Here is a 24,000-nt window from a genome sequence, read left to right on the forward strand (position 1 = left end):
CATTGAAGTCTGTAACTATGAAGACAGTCAATAGTAGCTGTAGACATAAAATAGGATATTTTTTTTTAGCAAGATTACATTGCAAAGTGATTAGTTAAAAAAAATAATTTAATGTATTTAGATGTATTGAAGCATCGAATAATGGGCACGTATTGTAAGCGTAGACCTAACATCTTCTGAATCGTGTAAGCTATAAAATGAGGAAAAGCTAGGCAGTGTCTAAGGAAGTTCTGAAAAGCTCATGACATGGAGTCGGTTGTTTGACATTTCAGGTTTTGCTCTGTGCAGCACATTAGACATAACCACCACCCTGTCCTCTCCACACACTATTTAGAGCGATATTTTGAGAACTAAAATGTGAAGTATAGCAGAACAAATTGCAAAAAGCTATTACACAATTAGGAACAGAAGTCCTTATAATGAACAGATTCCTACAGCGTGGAGAAGTGAAACACGAGCTCTGCAGTACGCAAGGTAAGGATGGGCACTTCTTCCTTTACTAGAAAGGGTGTCGAAAGAATGTTGTAAACCAACATCACTGCTAAACCAGTCCGGTAGGAATCACAGGGGTTTTCCAGTTTTATAGAAATAAAGAGTGATCATTGTAGAATGAAAAGTTTTATAGCTTTCTTATATACATTGGTCCTTGTGCACAAAAACAGTTCTAAAAAGAAAGTCTATGTTGCCCATACTATCCAGATTTACACTTTTATTTAGACCAGGGTTGGAAATGAAGAGTAGATTGCTACAGGTAAGGCTGGATTCACACGAGCGTGTGCGTTTTGCACGCGCAAAAAATGCGGAGTTTTGCGCGCGCAAAAGGCACTTAACAGCTCCGTGTGTCATCACCATATGATGCGCGGCTGCGTGCTTTTCGCGCATCCGCCATCATTATGACACTCCATTTGGATGTTTGTAAACAGAAAAGCACGTGGTCCTTTTTTGTTTTCATTCATCCTTTTCACAGCTGTTGCGCGAATCACGCGCGTCCCACGGAAGGGATTCTGTGTGGCATGCGTGATTTTCACGCACCCATTGACTTCAATGGGTGTGTGATGCGCGAAAAACGCCCAAAGAACGGGCATGTCGTGACTTTTTCGCAGCGGACTCACGCTACGTAAAAATCACGCAACTGTCTGCACTGCCCCATAGACTAATATAGGTCCGTGCGACGGACGTATATCCCGTTCGTCTGAATAAGCCCTAAAGTTAACTTTATCCTAGAACAGTTTATGCATGCAGCACCTTTGGTTTGTTAAAGAAGAACTCAGTTTGTATTTTTCCACCTCCCACCTGTAAATGTAATATAGTGATGAGTAGATACTTAAAGAGACTCGGTCACCAGATAAGTGTCCTATCTCCTACATAATCTGATCGGCGCTGTAATGTAGATAAGTGTTTTTTTTATTTTGAAAAACAATACTTTTTGACCAAGTTATAAACAATTTTAGATTTATGCTAATTAGTTTCTTAATAGACAACTGGGCGTGATTTTACTTTTTACCAACTGGGCATTGTACTGAGGAGTGTATGACGCTGACCAATCAGTGACCAATCAGCGTCATTGTTCCAGTCCAGCTTCTTTCACTGCACAATCACACTGTACCATGGGCTGGAACAATGAGAAGTGTATGACACGGATAAGTCACTGATTGGTCAGCGTCATACACTCCTCTGTACAACGTCCAGTTGGTAAAAAGTAAAAACACACCCAGTTGTCTATTAAGAAACTAATCCGCATAAATCTAAAATTGTTCATAACTTGGTCAAAAATGATAGTTTTTTTAAAAATAAAAAACACTTATCTACATTACAGCGCCGATCAGATGATGTAGGAGATAGAGCATTTATAATCTGGTGACAGAGCCTCTTTAACTGGTGCTGTATTTCAGGGGCCACCGTGGGGTCCCGTGAACTTCATTCTGACTATTCAAATTCTACATCGTCTGCTGCAGGGACCACAAGTCAGGCTCTCAATGCATGCCCATGAGAGCCCCAATGTAAGTCTCAGATTTGCGTAGAGATTGACATCCGGTTTCTACAGTAAAAACTGTAGGGTCTGTGTTGTCAGAGTACAGATCACGTGACCCCCGCGACTGCCTGGAATGGAGCGATGGTCCGTGATATACAACACCAGGCAAGCCAATACACATTTACAAAGGGGGGGGTATACAAAACAGGAGTGCATTTTTTAGGGCATGTTGACACGTTGCAGATTTGTTGACAAAATTACTGCCACTCTGCTACTCATTTGAATGGGGTTTGTTGAAAACGACGCGCATACTGTAAAAACATCGCCATTTAGATTTATGGAATGGATTTTACCGCAATGATCTACTGCGTGTGAACACATTCTTACTATCAGTGAATGGGAACATTCTAATTTACATCCAGAGGCTGAAAATCTGTACAGACCCAATAACTCACAAGTTCCCTACAATTGTATGGCAGGGTTGCCATCAGGGCACTACAACTGGTACTGTTGTCAGGGGCCTGGTCAAGAGTCTTAAAAAAAAAAAAAAAAAAAAAAAAAAGCTCCCACACTTTCAAGTCGGTCCCATTTATTAGGGTTACACTAAATATATTGTTGCAGGCTGAAAATGTACAGAAAATAATTTTTATTAAAAAAATCTTCTCCCCAAATCTTTGTGTCCACCAAATGTACATGGGTGCAAGTTGGAAGATGGGACATGTGAAGGAGTGCTGCCCTTTTCTAGAGCTGGGCTGCCACGCCAACACATTTCTGCTCCTGTGTGTCGGGCTGTGGATATAGACAGTGCATTGTTAAGTCACCAAACAGCTCTTAGTTATCTTATCAACCTAATCTGCACATAAATCTCATCCAGATGTAACTACCAAGGACAGTGGAAGGAAGATTCCTTTTTGGCCACTTATCAATCCTCCCTAGACTTAGTCTCAAGTCACTGATCACAGAAACCGATACGACGTGGAACAGAGATTTCGGATTTGGAGGATGCATCCCACTCTTTTAGTGAACAGCTAGAATAAAAAGCCCAACATATCAAAGTTCTTCAAGACAAACTTAATAATTTTAGGATTATTGGAGTACTGGAATCTGAGGTTTGCTAGGGCAAACAGCTTTACCCAAAATGGTTCCCTCAAGCATTAAAGATTTTTTACTGTATAGGCCCAGATATCCCAAACTGCGTCCGTGGTTTCTGATCTAGAATAAACAGCCTGAACTACAGGTGGATACGTTTTACATACACTAATAAAATGGAGCACACTATCAGAACGGGAGGAAGATTGTGCGGTCGCTGATGTATTTTCGCTCGCAGGAAGTGGCCTAGGCTGGATACACTTATATGAAAAACACTCAGCTCTGATATTACGTAATTATAGGATTTCAACCTCTGGAGTAAACATGAAAATTCTAATTCATTGAAAGCAAAAAGATCTGGAAAATATTGCAGAATCAATATAGAATGAGGCAGATTTATCAGCGCAATTACACCATTATTAATTAAGATGAAATGCATATTTATAACTTTGTATATTTAAGGGGTGAGTAATTTGGAGTGCTTAACCAGTATTCTTGAAAAGCAGGTACTAAATAAGAAACACAAATTTCTTGGTCAATTGGTTTTGTGTTCATTTGGCAAAAAAAATAAAAAGTAATAAAAAATAAATAAAAAACCTGTACGTCCCTAACTTGGGTGTAGAAGCACCACATTATCTTTATCACCATTTAAATCGCTCTTACCCATTTCACTTACCATAGCTGACACAGCAGCAGATACAGAGCCACCTCCGGGGGTAGCAGTCCGTGTGCCCACACTGTGCACAAATCCTTTCAAAGTCTGTGTGATAAGTGCCCCGGACAAGTCATCTTGGACAAGGTACCTGTAATATAAACCAATATACATACACACTATACACTATAGCTCACTACAAACGTAAGAAGGGTGCGGAAGGTGGAATACCAGATAGGCAGCAAAAAAAAAAAAAATAAGCGTATGACAGACAGAAGTTAACGTTTGAAGAAGTAATGTCTTAATAAAGTATGTGTGTTATAACAAAGCCCACTCACTCAATAATTCTTTTTCGAGGTTCAAAGGGAGCCAGAGAGTCCAATCCAAGTCTGTTAATAACCTACAAAGAATAAAAAACGGGATACTGAGGCGCTGCTTGATAAAGAGTTAATACATTTAATTGAGGTAGTATAAATAGACAATTGCTACGCGTTTCAACGCCGCACTGGCGCCAGTCCGGCGTTGAAACGCGTAGCAATTGTCTATTTATACTACCTCAATTAAATGTATTAACTCTTTATCAAGCAGCGCCTCAGTATCCCGTTTTTTATTCTTTATCAATCAATTTTGGCATCTCTTTGGAGTTTTGCGTTGGGATCGGCAGCAGCTTTGAACTCGCGGATTACTTTTAACTTTACAGGTGAGCAGTTACGATCTTTTGCCCATCAAATTCATAATTGATACACACATGTGGCGCCGTGTTTTTTCACTCTACTTTTAGTAATAACCTACAAAAACAGATTACATATATTCATCCACATAGGTTAGGGTGCGGATACACGTGCAGGTTTCGGTCATGTTCTTTTATGCCGTTTTTTTTAAGCCAAAAACAGGTTTGGATTGAAAGAGTAGTAGTATCTGTCCTTTATACTTTTTATTTCTTTATGATCTACACTTAGTTTTGGCTTCAAAACCCTACACATGTACTGGCACCCTGAGGGTTAAGTTTTATGGTTCGGACACTCTAATGTTATAGAATGAGGAGTTAGCAAGGAATTCTTGGGAGTATGGAGGACGGATAGCAAGCACATCTGTTGATAAGCGACTGGGTGGTAGAACCTTCTCGAAATACTGGGGATTTTCCATTAGTTGTGTGTCAACCCTGTGCAATGCACTACAAACTGCTATACGAACAAGTTTTTTCCCCTCAAATCAAATTAATTTTAGGTGTAATTGAAAACACAATGTAAATCAAGATGGCTGTATAACCAAATGACATGCATTCACAGTGCGTTGTATAATTCGCCCAAGAAATGTGAAGGGCAATAAGCAAACAAAGTACAGGTGACTATAAATAACAGGTTCATTATGGGGGGAGAGGGTTTACCAGTCGAATTTTGTGTTCTTCTTCCAATATAAACAAGTTTTCTTCTTTAATATAATATTCTGCGGAAGTTAACAGTGCTTGAAGGGGAACTAAACCCACCAACTGAGAGCCAAGTATTGGAAGGTTTAACTCCTGAAACAAGACAAAAGCAGTTTAGCTTAACCAACCACAATCTACACGTCTTATGGGCACAAAACGCAGATCGAGCACCTTGGCATCTTTGCGTGTTTCTTCATACACCGTGTGAAGAGGGGTAATTTCGTAATCCAATAAATTTGCCGATACTTGTGCCAGATTCTCTTCTTGCAGAAACCATCCAATTGCCTGCACTTTTTTGAGTCGTCCAGGCTGTCAACAGAAATTAAATAGCAAAGATTAAATATTAAAATTATTTACATTTCCAATACAAAGGCAAAACAGTCCTGCAGTCCGCAGAAATTATACTATATGGCCAAAAGTATGCGGGTACCCCTCTTCATTATGGAATTCAGGTGTTCCAGCCACAGCCATTGCAAACCGGTGCATAAAATCAAGCACACAGCCATGTAATCTCCATAGACAAACACTGGTAGTACTAAAGAGCTCAGTGACTTTAAATTTGGATGACATAGGATGCTGCATTTGCCAAAAGTCAGTTCAAGAAATTTCTGATGTGCTAGAACTATCGTGGTCAGCTGTAAGTGCCATTAATATGAAGTGGAAGCAGCTAAGAGTAACAACAACTCAGTCACAAAACGGTAGATGGCGCAAATTCATAGAGCAGAGCCACCGAATGCTCAAGTGCGTGGCACATAAATTTTGCCTATTCCCTGTTGCATAACTTACTACAGACTTCCAAACTACCTCTGGAAGGGGCATCAGAACAAGAACGGTGTGTCAGGACATTCATGAAATGGGTTTCTATGGTTGAGCAGATTTGATTACAAAGATAGTGGCTATAATAAAAGGAGAGCTAACAGACCTGCTGAATCCTTGGATCGAAATCCCAAGGTAATCAATTTGTCAGAACATATACTTTCTGTAACTGATATAAATGTATTAAGCAGAGGTTTGACTTTCTCACCGACTGCACCATTTGATGCTTTTACAGCCATAAAAGATCTGAACCTGTTTGCCAGAACCTTGATGTTCAAGAGATGGCACTATAAGGAAGAGGATCAGATCTTTGACACTGTTGAGGAAAGGACTGCACTAAGAGATCTAGAAACACTTATGGGCGAACAAGATGACATACAGGTAAGAGCCATTCCTGACTGTATAAAAAGAAAATCGGCCAAATTTCCACCTCTATTCCTATGCCCAGCAATTGATACATTCGTGAAAACAGTGTCCAAAGAATTTGATAGAATACCAACAACTTTGGTTAATGACAATTTATCTAAAAATGAAAGAGAAAGTCTCTATAAGTTAAAAAATCTTAGAGACGTCATTTACAAACCCGCCGATAAAGGGGGAAACATTGTTGTGTGGCCGAGGACGATGTACGTAAACGAAGCGAATCGTCAGTTAAGAGACAAAAAATGCTACAAAAAATTAACATTCAACCCTATCTCTTCTTATAGTGAACAACTGGCCAAAATTCTAAAACAAGCGATGGATGATGGAGTTGTGACTAAGGATTTATATGATGCACTCCTTGTTCCAATACCTGTAGTAGCGACATTGTACCTTTTGCCAAAAGTCCATAAAAATATAAAGACTCCACCAGGAAGACCGATTATCTCTGGCCAAGGTAACTTTACAGAGAACATCTGTAAATTTATAGATTATTATCTTAAGCCATTAGTGGAATGCTTACCCTCCTATATCAGGGACTCCTCAGATCTCTTACAGAAATTGGAATGCACCCATCTAGATGTCGACATGTGGTTAGTCACCTGCGACGTTGAATCGCTTTATACCAGCATTAGACACCACGATGGGATAAAAGCTACCAATTTTTTCTTGAGTACGAGCAATTTGGAGGAAGGGCTTATTAAACTGCTTGGTGTATTATTAGATTTTGCCTTGACACACAATGTGTTCACGTTCAATGAGTCATTCTACCTACAGCTCCAGGGAACGGCAATGGGGGCATCTTGTGCCCCCTCATATGCCAACTTGTTCCTGGGGCTGTGGGAGAGAAATTTGTTCCTGTCAGATCACGGTACGTCAATGAACCGGGTCATTTTTTGGGCCCGCTTCATTGACGATATCTTCTTGATCTGGCAGGGGACTCTTGAACAATTACAGCAATTTATGGCAGAATTAAATCTGAATGATCAGAATATCAAACTCACATACAAATGTGACAAAAAACAAGTAGATTTTTTGGACATTAAAATCCAATGTGATGTAAATGGTGATGTCCAAACTGATCTTTTCAGGAAAGAGACATCTGTGAATTCTCTTTTACACGCTACCTCTGCACATCCTAAACAAACTATTGCTGCTATTCCCACAGGTCAATTTCTTAGACTAAAGCGTACGTGTTCCAGAGAGGAAGATTTTAGAAAACAGGCTAAGGATTTAGAATATAGGTTTATGGATCGGGGCTACAGCAATCGGTGCATCAGGAAAGCGAAAAAAAGAGCTCAGGAAACGGAGAGAAACAAACTTTTACAACCAGCGGTTCGAGAAAATAAAATTAACGAGGTGAGATTTATCACGCCATATCATTCCCGGTGGGAAGAGATGAAAGATTATTTAAAGAGATATTGGCCGATCCTGAAAGCTGATCCGATACTCAATAAAATATTGCCTATACAGCCATCTGTAACCTATCGTCGTGCCAAAAACTTGAAAGACCATTTGGTCCGAAGTTTTTATACCCCAGTTGCACAGGGAATTAGATTCTTTGGGACCAAAGGCCCAAAATGGGGGTGTTCCCCTTGTGGAGGATGCATTTCATGTCCCAATATTGAACGTGCAGAAGAGTTTACTGATTCTGAGAAAAGTAAAATATTCAAAATCGTGTGGCACATTACATGTGCTACACGCGGGGTGGTATATTATGCAGTGTGTCCATGTAATAAAATATACATAGGACTGACCACACGCGATTTTCGAATCAGAGTACGTGAACATGTGCGGGATATTGAATCTGCAAAGGAGGTCCATGATACTGATAAAATAGAGAAATTGAAAACGATTCCACGCCATTTTAAACAGTATCACAATTGTAATTCTAGACTACTAAAGGTACGAGGAATAGACCATGTGGAATTAAATATAAGAGGTGGAGATTTGATGAAGAAATTATTGCGATTGGAAAGTAAATGGATTTGGACTTTGAAGACCATGCAGCCGAGAGGCTTAAACGAATCGCATGGGTATGCCGCGTTTCTCTGATCACTGTGTATGTGTTTGTGTGGCATCATTTTTTAACTAATCTCGTGATGTATTATTTTGTGTGATTTTAACATATGTTCCTTTTTCTCTCTCCTAGTTTCTCTTCCTTAGTCTACCAGATGTAGATGTGTATGAAATACCATCGATATACAGTGATGCATTATTTATACAGTGAAAGACAACAATGTATGCTGAAGCGTTGTGTTACAGTGATTGATATATATAGAACAATTTGTTCTTCAGATGTTGTCTTACTTCTATAGGAATCTATATATGGCAGCGTAGAATAATAATAAAATAATGAAATGTATAATTTTTAAACAATTTTGTAGTTTTTATGAATTTTTGCACTATTGCACTTTAGTATTGAAATATATATTTCTATACTCTTAAGTACTTATTATGTTAGCACTTTTACATACAGAAAATTTCTATACATATATACATATATATATATCTTTTCACCTGACTATATGTGCATATGATTTATGTACATACAGATACATGAGCATGACAATAAACGCATATATATTTATCTCTATATTTACTTTATATGGTATGGTGTTATGCGTTTGAGATATATACTTGGATGTATGTGTATGTATGTGTATATAATTTTTGTCTGTTATATATAACACTTACTCATTTATTTATTTTATTTTCTTTTTTCACTATAAAAGATATATGTACATACACTAATGTGTACTGTTCAACACAGTATATTTTGTGACATAATGGTTTAATTCACGTTTAATTTCTTTTTTATGTCTTAATATAAAATCATGTATTTTAATATAAATCTATTATGCATTTTCTTGAAGATTTTGTGCGATATATCACATGGGTATTTCCTTTGGGTTAAAAACCATATATATTCATAGATTACTATGGTTTTTGTATAATTATAAACATTTATGAACATTGAACATCTAATTCTCATTGTACGATGTGTAATCTTTCTCTATACGTACATATTACACTTGGTGGATCTATTATTAACATGCCTCAATCTAGTGCGCATGCGCTGGCGTCCTTGGCAACTCACTAGGAGTCGGCATCTTGATGTGCGCGGGATGAAGGGCGCCGCTGTGACATCATCACGCGGCGCACTCATCGCGTATCACATGATGCCCACACCATGTGATGTTTGTCTACTGACAAACGCGGACATGACGCCACAGCTGATTGAGGTATGTGTATTATACAATGCTTTCACCTGGCCAATCATTTTTTGATTGGTCCTTAGGCTAGATAAATAGGAGGGACATATTTGTAGATGTCACCCCCAGACGAAGGCGGAAGCCGAAACGCGTTGGGGCCGGCCGCCATTCTTGGAGTCTCAGCTACATGGGTTAGTACTTTGATAGTGCTCCTTGGTTCAGTGTTTGCTGGTTCATGGTATTTGGGCTCTCTTATATATGCATGAACAACTCCCCGATATTTACACATATTTGAGCTTTTCTTTTTGGACATTATAACACGTTGTTTCTCAGTCCTGTTCTCTTTTGCATTTTCCATACATGGGAGTCTCATCCCTCTTACCGTTTTCCTGAAGCAGTTTAACATATTACCTGTAGCCTGTATACCTCATCCTATTTACATCACACTACCTATATTGTTGTCTTTGAGGTATACTGTAATGTGTCTTTACATATATGACCATATCTGATGTATATTGACCCATGTGGCGGCCATGCTTTTATTTGTGATTCATTTTTAGAAACTTGTTTTTTGTAAACAGTGTAATATTGTCAAATAAAAAGATTATGTAATTTTTGACTTAGAGACTCCTTGGTTCTTCTTTTTGGTGCAATATATTTTGGGAGTACAGTCGTAAGTTATAAGGGATGATATACATAATTTGTGCCAGATGATGCAGCATGTATGCCCTGTATATAGGATTTACGGTAGATGGCGCAAATTCATAGAGCAGAGCCACCGAATGCTCAAGTGCGTGGCACATAAATTTTGCCTATTCCCTGTTGCATAACTTACTACAGACTTCCAAACTACCTCTGGAAGGGGCATCAGAACAAGAACGGTGTGTCAGGACATTCATGAAATGGGTTTCTATGGTTGAGCAGATGCACACAAGCCTAAGATCACCATGCACAATGCCAAGCATCAGATGTGGTGTAAAGTACGCCGTCACCGGACTCTGGAGCAGTGGAAACTTGTTCTCTGGAGTGATGAATTATGTTTCACTATCTGTCAGTAGGTTTAACTAATCTTGGTTTGGTGAATGCCAGAAGAATACTACATACATGGTGCCTATTGTACAATTTGGTGGGATAATGATCTTGGGCTGTTTTTCAGGGTTTGGGTTAGGCCCCTTATTTCCAGTGGAGGGTAATGTTAATGCTATACAGTAAAAATACATTTTAGACAATTGTATGCTTCCGACTTTAGGGCAACAGTTTGGGAAAAGTCCTTTCCTGTTCCAGCATGACTGTGCCCCAGTAAATAAAGAAAGATCTATAAACACATGGTTTGAGGAGTTTGGTGTGAAGCCCTGACTTCAACCCCATTGGACACATTTGGGATAAATTGGAACGCCGATGACGAGCCAGATCTTCCCATCCAACATCAGTGTCTGATCTCACAAATACGGTTTTGGCTAAATGTGCACAAAATTTCCACAGACACCATCCAAAATCTCATGGAAAGCCTTCCCAGAAGAGTGGAGGCTGCCCCAAAAGGGGCCCAACTTCAGATTAACACAAGTGGTTTTGGAATGAAAAGCTCAGATGTGTAGTTATCAGGTGTTCACATACTTGTAAGTACTGAGAAAGATCTACTATATGGCCACATCAGTAGCACGTGGCAACTTGTTACCCAGGAAGCAACTTTGGCCAACTATTCAGAATTGAAACAGGTCTCAAGTGGTCTTCTGATCCCCAATTTTAGCATTTGGTTGGCAGCAAAAAGCTAAAATAGGAATTTCTAGTTTTGTTTCCTTTCAATTATGGCAACATGTCTGCTTTCACTTGGATCGTGGTAGTTCTAATTTTCAGTATTAAAATCATAATGTGCAGAAGTAACTATAAACATTTTGTACCGCAACCCCCCCCCCCCCCCCAAAAAAACAAAACGTAACAATGCTGTTAGCTTCAATGCCAAATCTGTACCAGGGCCACCCAACCACTATGTCATTTATAGTATTAGTATAGTTCTGTGTAAGAGGGGCCATTAAGTAACTGTAACCTCCTGTACCCACTATAGTCACGTCCCTGAGCAACCCTGACAATTTGCAACTTCTAATTAAAGCTTTGTTCTTTATTTTGTCACAACAATTTATTGCTCACCTGACCTTTCCCACGACCACCTTCTCGGATGTTAAGTGCTAAACGATGTGCTAGTTCTTTAGTAGTCAGTAGATTTATATTGTATGCAATTAGAAATTTTCGTGCTCCGGTCACAGTTGCCCCCCAGTTTAGAACAAAAACCGGTTCCCCAAAATCCGGTTTCCATTCTGGATTTTGCAACTAAAGAAAAAAAAAATAGCAATTAGTCAATTCTTAACTTGGATATAAACAACTCTCATGGGGCAAAGGTCTTAAATTTGCTTGCCTAACAACTTTATAGAACGTTCTGCACAAATTTTAGTGTTCTTCATGCCAATGCAGGTAAAACTACAACTTTGATCAGCACTGGGTGTAAAATAATGTAAGATCTGGCATACTTGCAAGGCATCTACATGACATTTGAATGCAGTATTCAATATTTTTTTCACTTCAGTTTACTATGTTGTACAAGAAAGTCTTGTTGCTACATGGAAACCGACAACAAGCATGCAAGCTGCTGCTGATTAGAATGTATTTTAGGTGTACACTTGCATCCTGCTGTGATTTGGCTATGTGTCAATGACAATACCGACTGTGGCCTGGCTTTCATAAGTAGTTAATAGGCCATTCAGACCCAAAGCCCATTCAATTCAAAGTGCTAAATAAAGACATGTGACAAAGCTCCATCAACAGCAGCTAATTTGGTTGTTGACAGTTTTCAGGTCTTCGATTTTTCTTATATTTCACAGGGTAAACAGGAACTCAAACATGGAGCCATTCATACACCTACCTATATGTCTGTCCATCTACATACACCTCTAGCTGTATACATTACAAAGATGCTAGGTTTTATATTGGTGCACTATATAGCCATTTATTAAGCAAAAGTTTGAGAATTCACTAAGATTTAGAACCATGAAGCTCAGTTAACCTTGGTGGGAAGCGCTTCATACTCTCCAGCTCTCACAGCCGGGAGAGTCCTTCGACTTTCAGTGCGTGCCGCCTCTGCGTAAAGATAAACTAGAAGAAAATAAATGGTTTGACAGGTCAGCACACAAGTACAATGGAATTACTTTTAGTATACAACGATGTCGCACAAGGACAAAAAAAATTAAATAAAAACGTCCACTGAAAGTAAACAAAAAGTTTCCTCTTAAAGGACTGCAAGCAGAGATCTTGAACAGGGTGAGACTTGAATACAGAAAGTATATTAGAAAATTGTATAACTTTTCATTATACCAAAGAATAAACTGGAATACTTCTTTAAATTCTCTTGCATTGTGTTTTGACTCCTTCTGACAGGTATGCATTTGTACTGTTAGGCTGGGTTCACACGACCATGTTACGTCCGTAATGTACGGAACGTATTTCGGCCGGAAGACCCGGACCGAACACACTGCAGGGAGCCGGGCTCCTAGCATCATAGTGATGTACGACGCTAGGAGTCCCTGCCTCTCCGTGGAACTACTGTCCCGTACTGTAATCATGATTACAGTACGGGACAGTTGTCCTGCAGGGACTCCTAGCGTCGTACATAACTATGATGCTAGGAGCCCGGCTCCCTGCAGTGTGTTCGGTCCGGGTCTTCCGGCCGAAATACGTTCCGTACATTACGGACGTAACATGGTCGTGTGAACCCAGCGTGGGCCGTGTAAACGAGCGCCGATCAGCGAGACAGCTCGTTGATTGCCGCACGTCTGATCCTTCCACAAGGAGCTAGATTACTCCGATCGCTCATCCCTATAAATTTTTATCATGTTGGTAGCGTGGGACAACTATGTGCTGCCAACAACTATAATCGTTTCGGCATTTAAACCAATGCAGTCAGCCAATGAACGAGTGCTTGCTCGTTCATTAGCTGATTACTTGCCCTATTTACAAAGGGCAATTATCGGGAACGAGCCGGTGTAAAAGGCCCTTTACACTATGACCAATATGCCTCAATGCTTTATAGAGGTCTTTGTCAGATGCATTACAATGTAGAATTCCATGATGATCACATTCCATATAAGCATGACAATAGCAATTAGCATGATTACTGTGTAAATTATACCTACACAGGTTATTACCAATAGCCAAGGTTCATCAGAAGTAAGAATGTAAATGTGTTTCTCACCTGGAACGTGCAGTTCATTTGCCAGTTTTTCAGCAAAGTTGTTTGCACAAGAAACACATTCAGCCATGGTCACATTCCGGACAGGAATAAAGGGACACACATCCAGAGACCCCATACGAGGATGCTCACCTGAAGAGAAATTTTAATCAACATATCTGCTTAAGGGTATGTGAACACGGGGCGGAACAGCTACGGATTTTCCACCACTGATTTAATTGCGGTAAATTCGCTGTATTTTACAGTAGCAGTAAAGTGGATGAGATCGACAAATCTCATCCACAAGCGGTGGAAAAACGAAGCAAAAAAGAGTGAAAATTTTCTTGCGGTGCGGATTCTCAATCGGCAGCATGTCAATTTTTCTTGCAAAAACGCTGCTAAATTTCTGCATAGAAAATCCAGTGGGAAATTCAGCAGTGTTTACGCTGTGTGCAGACGTACCCTAAAGGGAGAAGACCATTCCATGTTGAATGTGAAGTTAATTAGCAGATTTGTACGCCATTAATATAGAAGCTTTCCATCAGCAGACCATTATTACACTTATAAGATTTGTTTAGAAACATCTTAGGAAAGGCATCGACACTTCAAAAAAGTAAACCCTGCAGAGCTACGAAATTGCTTTTCAAGGTTGGGAAACAGGGTGTACAATGATCAATGTTTTGTGTTTCAAAGATCCCACAGCAACTCAAATGAATGAAACGGGTGACACCTTTCGGAGGGGGTCAAAATGGCCTGACAAAGCGGATGGTGGGAATTAATCTCAGCTGTTGGTACAGTATAAATATGGACAAGTCAAGCTTGCTTGAAAGCCATACTGCGTAAGGATTTGCAATCTCCGTGTTCAACTCAAAATTCAGCTTGTGTGCAATATTCATTCAATCACCAGTTCGGATTTAAAAAGGGTTCTCAAAGAAACAGGGGGGAGAAGAAAAAAAAAAAAAAAAAAAAAAAAGACACTGTATAAAGGAAAGACTTGTTCTGCAATTTAATACACTATTCCACAAAACCGAATTCATATTGTCCCAGTAGCCTGTTGGAGTGAAGCACTGGCAATGTACAGTTGAAAAGCAGGTGAGCACAGTAATGCACAAGGCCCACAACACCATTCTGTGCAGCCTCTACCCAATAGGACACGAGACCTGCTAGTGCAAAATCTTTGACAGGACCCCCAACTGTTAAGTGGCATTTGTACACAGTCAAGTCACATTATTATGACCACCTCCTACTTTCGTCATCGTCAGCGCGTAGCCCATGCAGTAAGCGATGTGTCGTGGGCTGGCTTAGTGGGTATATAAGGTCTGTGCGATGGGCTGTCTAAACACAACTCATTGTTGCCATGGGTAAAAAAGGCGATCAGTTGCAAAAAGTGACCATTATTGGCTTTCGGGGCAAGGGTGGCAGTATTTCTCAGACAGCACAGTTTGTGAACGGTTCGCATGCTGCTGTGGTGAAAGTGTATCGTGAGTGGACACAAATGACACCATTGGGAATAACTGATGTGGAAACCGCGGAGTGAACGAGGGCTGAACGACACTCTACAGTGGAGCAACTCACCGTGAAAATCAACCAGGGGGCTACCAGACGTGTGACCAAAACAGTTCAGCGAACCCCACTGAGTATGGGGCTTTGAAGCAGATGGATAGTCTATGCTCTTATGCTAACTAAGCTGAATCTGAAAAAAAGGCTTCAATTTGTACGGCAGTATCGGAATTGGACATCCGATTGGCAAAGGTTTGCCTTCTCCGATGAGCCACAAACACCCTGCAAACATTGCTGGAAGAACACAAACTGGTAGCGGCAGCGTTATGGTTTGCAGAATTTTTTCATGACCAACTCATCCATATGGAAGGCACTACCCGATTTGGGTATGAATCCGTTGTTGCAGATCACATCGGCAGCGATTTGTCTTCCCTGGGGCAGAGAGAATATTCCAGCAAGACAATGCGACAGGTCACACGGCTAGAAATGTCGGACAGTGGTTGGAAGAGCACGACCAAGACTTCCAAGTGCATCCCTGGCCCCCTAATTCGCCAGACTAGAACCCAATTGAGCATCTGTGGGACCACCTCAATCGTCTGGTTCGCTCTATGGATCCTCCCCCACGCACCCTCCAGCAAACGTGGGATGCACTGCAGTCAGCGTGGCCCCAATTACCGGAGACAATCTACCAGCACCTTATTGAGTCACTCCCAGCCAGTCGAGCTGCTGTCTGTGCTGCACACGGCGGTTATGCCGGATATTAGTTGGTGGTCATAATAATGTGACTCGACTGTGTATTATTGGTCCTATAAAATGGGGCAGAGACCTTTTTGGCCCTCTATCGCTGCAAGGCCAGGTGCAACCTCTGCACACCTTATAGTTATGCTCCTGCAAAAAGACAGTCAAAAGACTATCAAATTCTTCTGATGCAGAAACTATAGTGCGGTCATTTAGCTGCAGCTCCATTTTCTTTTCCCTGCAGTGTGATCAGTGCAGGGCATGAAAGACATGCGAGAGCCCTGTGGTGCGGTGTAGCTACCACGTCAAAGAGAAGGGACAGGTAAGTATTGAGGGACTGTGGCTAGCTGGCAGCATTGGGCGGGGGAGGGGAACCAACCTCACGCTTCACAGTTCTAGGGGGCACTGTGGGGCTGGCAATGTAGCGAACTGTTGTATTTTCAAAAACTTAAAGGATCAGTTCAGGAAAAACTGTTGGTGTGTTACGCCTAGTGCAGGAGTGAGGGGACGGTGCAGGGATTCTCTCTTTGGGACTCTATATTATGCACTGTCCCCTTAGGTCCTGCACTAGGCGTAACAAAGCAACAGTTTTGCCCCAAGTGCATCAGTTTTAGGCTGTGTCAACATCTGTGTCAGGGCCTCTATTGCCGATTCTGTAATTTTTCCCGTCGAAATGATGGAACCCATTGTAAGTCAATGAGGTCCATTGGGCGCCGCTGGTATTAGTCATAAAACAGATCTGTCACAGCATCTTGGTCTCTGTTACAAACGGAAAACAGGACAAAGATGTACACAGAGCCTTACCTAGAGTACTTTTTTAAAAGAGTATTCACATCTAAAACAGTTGTGGCATATCCCCTCCATTCTGGAGTTCTGAAAGGGGGAGCATGCAATCCCAAGTCTGACAATAGGTGGGTGTTTTCAAAGTGAAACCACTATCTTATGACATATACTGTCAATAGGTCTGAGATGTGCCCTTTAAAATTTTATCACGGCCCTTAGGAGTAGGACAGTCTGACGGTGTCCCTCAGAACGGAAAAAGTTGCACACTCCTGAATTAAAGGATCAAATTAATGATTGCAGGACATTCGGCAGGATCATTCGAAAGGGATACAGGAGCGAATCACATCCTATTGTACCTAAAAATACAGAAGTCATCTACCTTTGTGTTTACTCATATCGATCATTTTAAAAGCAACACGTGCTGCATTCAGAGCCCCTTCAACAACGGCCTCTGGAGTACCCACAAATGTGTAGACGGTTCTATTGGTGGATGCTCCAGGGTCCACATCCAATAATCGACATCCTCGAGTCCCAGAAATAGCTGCTGCCAGTGCATCAATAACCTGGGTAGCGGGGACATTGCAAGAACAGTTTAGATGATGGCTATGCTGGATACGTTTGCAAACAGATTCCAACAAATCCTGAGGGACCCCATTGACTTAAATGAGGTTCTTCAGGTCTCCTTTGTGACAGCAAAATTAATGATGACACGAATAGTGATGCAAACTAGGCTATTCTTGGCGTCAAGTATCCCAAAATTTGACAGAATGCAAAGAACTCTGATGTGAACAGAACCTTACATTGACATAGCCGTGTATTACACAGATATGTCAGTCTATTCGATTTGTCAAACTATTGCAAATTAATATAAAATAATTTGTAGTATTCTACTTGCTGGTCAGCCCTAAATATAGCATGTGGGCTATAATAATAATAATAATAATAATAATAGGTCTCAAAAGTAGCTAGTGGGAAGTATTTTCCTGCCCTTTCTATTTGGATATGTTCATACTTAGGCCTCATGCACACGACCGTAGCCATGTGTAGAGCCGTGATATTCGGGTCGGACGGCCACGGAAAGTCACCCCAGGGCCTTGCACACGGCCGCGTGCATGAATTTCTATGAGCCTGGACCGCAAAACACGGCCGTAATAAGACATGTCTGTTCTTTCTGCATTCCAGGCTCCTGGGCCATGCACGGACCGTGGAAACCTCGGTCGTGTGCATGGGCCCATTGAAATGAATGGGGCCGCAATTCACCTGCAAATTTGCTAGGTGAATTGCAGCCGCAAAAATACGTTTGTGTAAATGGGGCCTAAGGTGAATTGCGGCCCCATTCATTTCAATGGGACCACACACACGACCGAGGTTTCCACGGTTCGTGCATGGCCCAGGAGCCTGGACCGCAAAAAGAACGGACAGGTGTTTTGCGGTTCAGGCCTATAGAAGTTAATGCACATGGCCATGTACAAGGCCCGCAATTTGCAGGCGACACTCCGCGGCCGTCCGACCTGAAAATCACGGCCGTGCACATGGCTACGGTTGTGTGCATGAGGCCTTAGGGCTTGTCCACACGTAGCGGAATTGCTGTGTATTTTTCATCTGGAATTGCGGACAGAAAATACGCAGCAGAATACAATAGCAACAAAGTGGGTGAGATTTAACAAATCCAATTTATCAATTCCAGCTGCAGAAAGTGGACTGAATTGCTGCGTTTTTCATTTGTCACCATCTCTCAGCATTATCAAAAACTAGCAAAATACACACCATTTTCTCCAGTCAAAACCGCAGGAAATGGTGCATTTTTGACGCAGCGGAATGTCTGCTACTTTCAATGGAATTGCTGCAGAAATTTTCTGCAGCAACTCCGTTACGCGTGTACAAGTTCATACACTTTGGCTCAGTTCACATCAGGTTTACAGACCACGCAGACTAGGGCTGCACGGTGACACATTGAACGTGATGTGTTGTGTTGCAATCTGGTGTGAAATCCCAATACAAACTCGCATGTAACACGATATACGCTATTGTAGAAAGTGGAGTTTCTGCAAGAATTGCAAAAAATATATAAAAAAAATTTTTTGCAATCGCTAAATTTCTGATGACATCGCATGTGCACGTGCTTGGTCGGTCCCATTGACCAACATTAAATGTAACATCACTTTTTTTTTATTATTATTATTATTATTTATGGTGAAGGAAATCATGTGTAGAATGTGCAGGTGCAAGCAGCAAAATTGTCAATACAAAGAAGAAAGAACTGCATCACTCCAATCTAATATACCATAGTGGATGTTTATATATATATATATATATATATATACATACACACATTCATAAACATGGCTACAATACATAAAATTCTTACCTCTTTGTTTCTTCCTTCTGAAAAATTAGGAACACACTCCACAAGTTTCGACATAGTTTCACGCACTTTCACCAGCCCCCTTCCTTCAAACTAGCTGTCCCTGTAAAGACACTCAGTTACCTTTTTAAAATGTTGTCTTATGCAGGAGTTACAAATTAACTAATCAGCTGGAGCCACATGACTTGAGAGGGAGAACACTTCACAGGCCTCGTTCACAACAGCAATTTTGGAAATGTATTGTTTAAGAATATTTTGTAGTAAAAATGGAAGAGAAATGGACTTGTCAATGAATTTCTGTAACATTCATAATGATGTCAAAATCAAAATTTCTTAAATTGAATACATTTGAACTTTTTTTATTTTTTTTTGTTAAACGCTGTTTTTTTTTTATCCATAAGCAGCTGCCCACATAAGTTGTACTGTATGGTATGAAGACGGGGTCTCAAGATCAGAGATAGCAGACAATCAGATTCTCAGTCAAAGGGCTCATGCATAATATCAATTCCGTATGAGACCTGGCATTTATAATTAGGGTATATTCAGAGCGTGCGGTCAAGTCGCATTTTATTGCCGCAACTGCCATGAAAATGCAGCAAAATATCTCGATTTCGCCTAAATTTTGCAAAGAACGCATTTTCGTGGCAGTCGTAGTAAAAAAAAAAAACAGGTCTTGACTGCACCATCTGAATATAACCTTAGGGCTCATGCCCACAGCTTTCTAGTGTGAAAACTTGAACGGCTGCACACGGAGTGCCTATGGATTCCTTAACACTCAGTGTGGCATCATTTTCTCGTCTAAAAGCAATACTTCAAAGGGAGAATGAGGGTATGTTCAGACGGCTTATTTTCAGACATTTTTTGGGCCATAAACGCCACGAAAACCGTCTGAAAATACGGAAACTGAACGCCTCCAAACATCTGCCCATTGAGTTCAATCGGAAAAACTGCGTTTCGTTCCGACGGCGCATGTGTAAAAAAAAGTTAACGTTTTTAGTAGTGTAAAAAAATAATTGAAAGATCAAAAAACCTCCCTTTTCCAATTTTTCCTCTAAAGTAACGTAAAAAAATATACAAAAATGGTATCGCTGCGTCCATAAAAGTCAGAACTATTACAATACACCATTATTTAACGCGCACTGTGAACGCCGTAAAAAGAAAAAATATAAAATGCCAGAATCGCTGTTTTTTTTGTCACTTCATATGCTACAAAAAATAAAATCAAAAGTGATCAAAAATGCTCATGTAGCCCAAAATTGTACCAATAGAAACGACAGCTTGCTCCGCAATAAATAAGTCGTTATACTGCTCAATCGCCAAAAAACTAAAAAAGTTATGGCTCTCAGAATGTGGCCACAAAACACAAATTTTATTTTTAACAATTAGTTTCTTCCTTGTAAAAGTAGTAAAACATAAAAAAATAAATATAAATTTGGTATCGCCATAATTGTATTGACCGGTAGAATAAATTCAACATGCCATTTTTACTGGATGGTGAAAGCTGTAAAAACGAAACCCCTCAAAATATTGAGGAACCGCTGTTTTTTTTCCTAATCCACCACACAAATATTATTTTTCCAGTTTTCCAATACATTATATGGTGCAATAAATTGTACAGTGAAAAACTACAACTCAGAAAACAGGCCCTCTTATGGCTATATCGACGGAAAAATAAAAAAGTTACGGCTTTTGAAAGGTGGGGAGGAAAAAATGAAAACCTAAAACGGCTGTGCCCTGAAAGGGTTAAAACAGAGGTATTCTCCTCTAGAAGCATTGAAGGTAAGGTGCTTTGTAGAGGTACACGGAGTTCCTACGAGTCAATAATACGCCGTTGTACAGGGACTCTGGAAGTGGCAATGTCATGTGGACTTCTGAATCAAAGGCTGGTTTTGGCTTGAAAACAAACCAAAACCCAGCCGTCTGCATCCTGTGCCCCTTCATAATTTGTAAGGGTATGTTCACATGCTTACTAAAAAACATCTGAAAATACGTAGCTGTTTTCAAGGGAAAACAGCTCCTGATTTTCAGGCGGTTTTTTTCTCGCAACTCGCATTTTTCGCTGCGTTTTTTTAGCTGTTTTTCTATAGAGTCAATGAAAAACGACTCCAAAAACGTCTCAAGAAGTGACATGCACTTCTTTTTCGCGGGCTTCTTTTTATGTGCCGTTTTTGGAAAACGAGGCATAAAAACACGCCCCGTCGAAACAGAACACAGTATTTCCCATTGAAATCAATGGGCAGACGTTTGTAGGCGTTCTACTTCCGATTTTTCAGCCATTTTTCTGGAAGTTTACGGCCTGAAAAACAGCCCGTGTAAACATACCCTAAAACAACTACAGCTCCCAGCATGGCATGATAGAAAGTTGTAGTTTCACAGAGCCACAGATTGTAGATCCCTGACTCAGCCTAATAGCTACAAAACAATAATTGTTTGGAAGAAAGAGTCAGGCACAGACAGACCAAGATAACAAGTCCCTTTAATATTTAACAAGTTGTAGTGCAAACAGCACAAAGCAAATAAGGCTGAAAAGATTTACACTGGCCCATTTTAGCGGTAACAACTCCTTTCACAAGAAGCTATAATCAGTAATGTAGGGGAACTAGCGTTTTTTACTATTATCGCTCGTCCCGATACATTTCTATTATGTCGGCAGCACATCTCCTTGTTTACACAGGGAGATGTGCTGCCAAAAATGATAATATTTTAGGCTGCCGCAACCATACGACCAACCAATGAACGAGCATTTGCTTGTGAATCGGCTGATCGTTGCCCTGTTCTGTGAACGCTCGTTTGCCCCATAATTGCCCCATAATGGCCCCTTGTAAAAGGGCCCTTAGGCCATACCTCTAAAACTGTCCCGGTGTCAACTGTATCTGTGTCCTCAGGACGCAGATACAGTTGAACCCAATGCTGAAGCAGGGAACCGTCAGCTCCCTGCTTCAGCATTAGTATAGAGGACTCCCCGGGCACAGCGCTACTTTAAGCGCTGAGCCTGGGGAAGCCCTTGACATCACTGTCCATATATGAACAGTGAAGTCAGTAGCTCCTCCTGGAGTGGATTCCCCAGCAGAGCATTGCCAGGGATTACGCTCATAGAGGGAATACCTGATGTCACTGTCTATATATGGACATATGGACAGTGAAGTCAGGGGCTCCTCCAGGAACAGAAACCCCTGCCAGTTATTTTGCATTCGAAAATAGCGGTACATGCAGTCAACTGGCGATGGTAACTGCGGTTTTCCTCTTTTTATTTGCAAGTACACCACCACTATTAAGATGCATGTTGGAATTTATAAAAAGGGGAACTGCTTTGAAAAGATGTGGTTTAGCCCACGGTGTTTTTAAGTTCATTTAACCGCATTCTAAAACGGCTGATAACCCCAAAACAACTGCACTAAATTAGTGCATTAAAAAAGAAAGCATTGCAAAACCGCACGTACTTCAGACCAGGATCACACACAGTTTTGATACAATTTTTGGAGCAGTTTTTTGGTAAATTTTTTGAGCCAAACACAGGAGTGGACACAAAAGAACGGAGATCTTTTCTTTATACCATGCCTTCCGTTTGGATACACTTGTGGCTTTGGCACAAAAAATGTAGCCAAAAACAGCCACAAACACTGCCTCAAAACTGTATATGTCATCCTGGCCTTAGACAAACTTACATGCGGTTTTCAGAAGATGCACCCGAAAAGCATTTTTCAACACCACAGTATGAATGTACCCTATGAGAGGAGGAATTCCCTCAAACGATGACCTAACATAACTCCATGTATCCAAAGTCCAGATCTCTTCTGTATAAGTAAATACGTGTAAATGATCTAACTCTTATTGATGTTTTGGCAATGTTCACACATTGCGGGAGATTTATTAAGCAAAATGTGCCGTTACAGATTTTGCATTGGGGTTCAGGAGCTTAAAGTTCCGCCTCTGCAAATTTATTATGTGTTTAAGACTATTTTTGCACCTTCCTAGACAATTTTGAAAATGTCTCAAACAGGGGGCATGGCTGAGGAGTCATAAAATGCACCAGATTCGTGATGTGTTGTGATTTTGATCCTATTTAGATTAAATAACGATGGTGTTCAAGGGGGGAAATTCACTTTACGGCTATGTTTATACAGGGCCGATATGCTGCATAAAAGTACACAGGATATCCGCCCGGGACCCCGCAGGGAATTCCGGACGAAAAACCGCACCAAGTTGTGGTACAGTTCTTCGGGCGGAATTTCTGCTGTGGAGAGCAGCACTAGAAAAAAAAAAGTTCATACTTACCTTGGGCCGTAGTCCTGGCGATCCGTCCCTCCGTTGTCTGAGAAGTCCGGACTCCTGGGATGATCTTTCATCCCATGTGACTACTGCAGCCTGTGATTGGCTGCAGCAGTCACATGGGATAAACGTCATCCCAGAAGACCGGTCTGGATTGAGAATTATAGAGAGCGGCGTAAGGCCTTATTCAGATGACCGTATTTTATGTCCGTGGGCTGTCCGTTGAAATAAATGACAGCACACTGACCCATGCAACTCAATGGGGCTATTCACACATGCGTGTTCTTTCATGCAGCGTGTGTTCGTTGCGTGAAACTCACTGCATGTCCTATTTTGGGCCGTTTTTGCGGACCAAGTCGCCCATTTAAGTCTATGGGTAATTTGCTGTCCATCCGTTGCTAAACGGATGCAGAGAAAAAAAAAACAGAGTAGAAACACGGACGAGAAAATCTGATGCCACTCGGAACTGAAAATGCATGAAATACGGTGCATATTTTGCAGACGCAAATCAGACACGCTTGTCTGAATAAATCCTAATT

At 40.8% G+C, this 24,000-nt stretch overlaps 1 protein-coding gene across 1 annotated transcript in view; it reads right to left on the reverse strand.

Annotated features, from left to right (window-relative positions):
* FTCD (formimidoyltransferase cyclodeaminase) overlaps positions 1–19,309 on the reverse strand; it is a 30,879-nt gene extending 11,570 nt beyond the window's left edge. The window contains exons 1-9 of the mRNA XM_075829552.1: positions 19,196–19,309; positions 17,207–17,390; positions 13,831–13,959; positions 12,646–12,734; positions 11,736–11,915; positions 5,311–5,448; positions 5,101–5,232; positions 4,052–4,113; positions 3,738–3,864 (exon numbers count right to left, since the gene is read on the reverse strand). Of these exons, the coding sequence (XP_075685667.1) occupies positions 3,738–3,864; positions 4,052–4,113; positions 5,101–5,232; positions 5,311–5,448; positions 11,736–11,915; positions 12,646–12,734; positions 13,831–13,959; positions 17,207–17,390; positions 19,196–19,249 (1,095 nt within the window). The 5' untranslated portion in view covers positions 19,250–19,309. The remainder of the gene's footprint in view (positions 1–3,737; positions 3,865–4,051; positions 4,114–5,100; positions 5,233–5,310; positions 5,449–11,735; positions 11,916–12,645; positions 12,735–13,830; positions 13,960–17,206; positions 17,391–19,195) is intronic.
* Positions 19,310–24,000: the final 4,691 nt, after the last annotated feature.

This window comes from Rhinoderma darwinii, chromosome 6, assembly GCF_050947455.1.
Source record: "Rhinoderma darwinii isolate aRhiDar2 chromosome 6, aRhiDar2.hap1, whole genome shotgun sequence".
Classification (NCBI taxonomy): domain Eukaryota; kingdom Metazoa; phylum Chordata; class Amphibia; order Anura; family Rhinodermatidae; genus Rhinoderma; species Rhinoderma darwinii.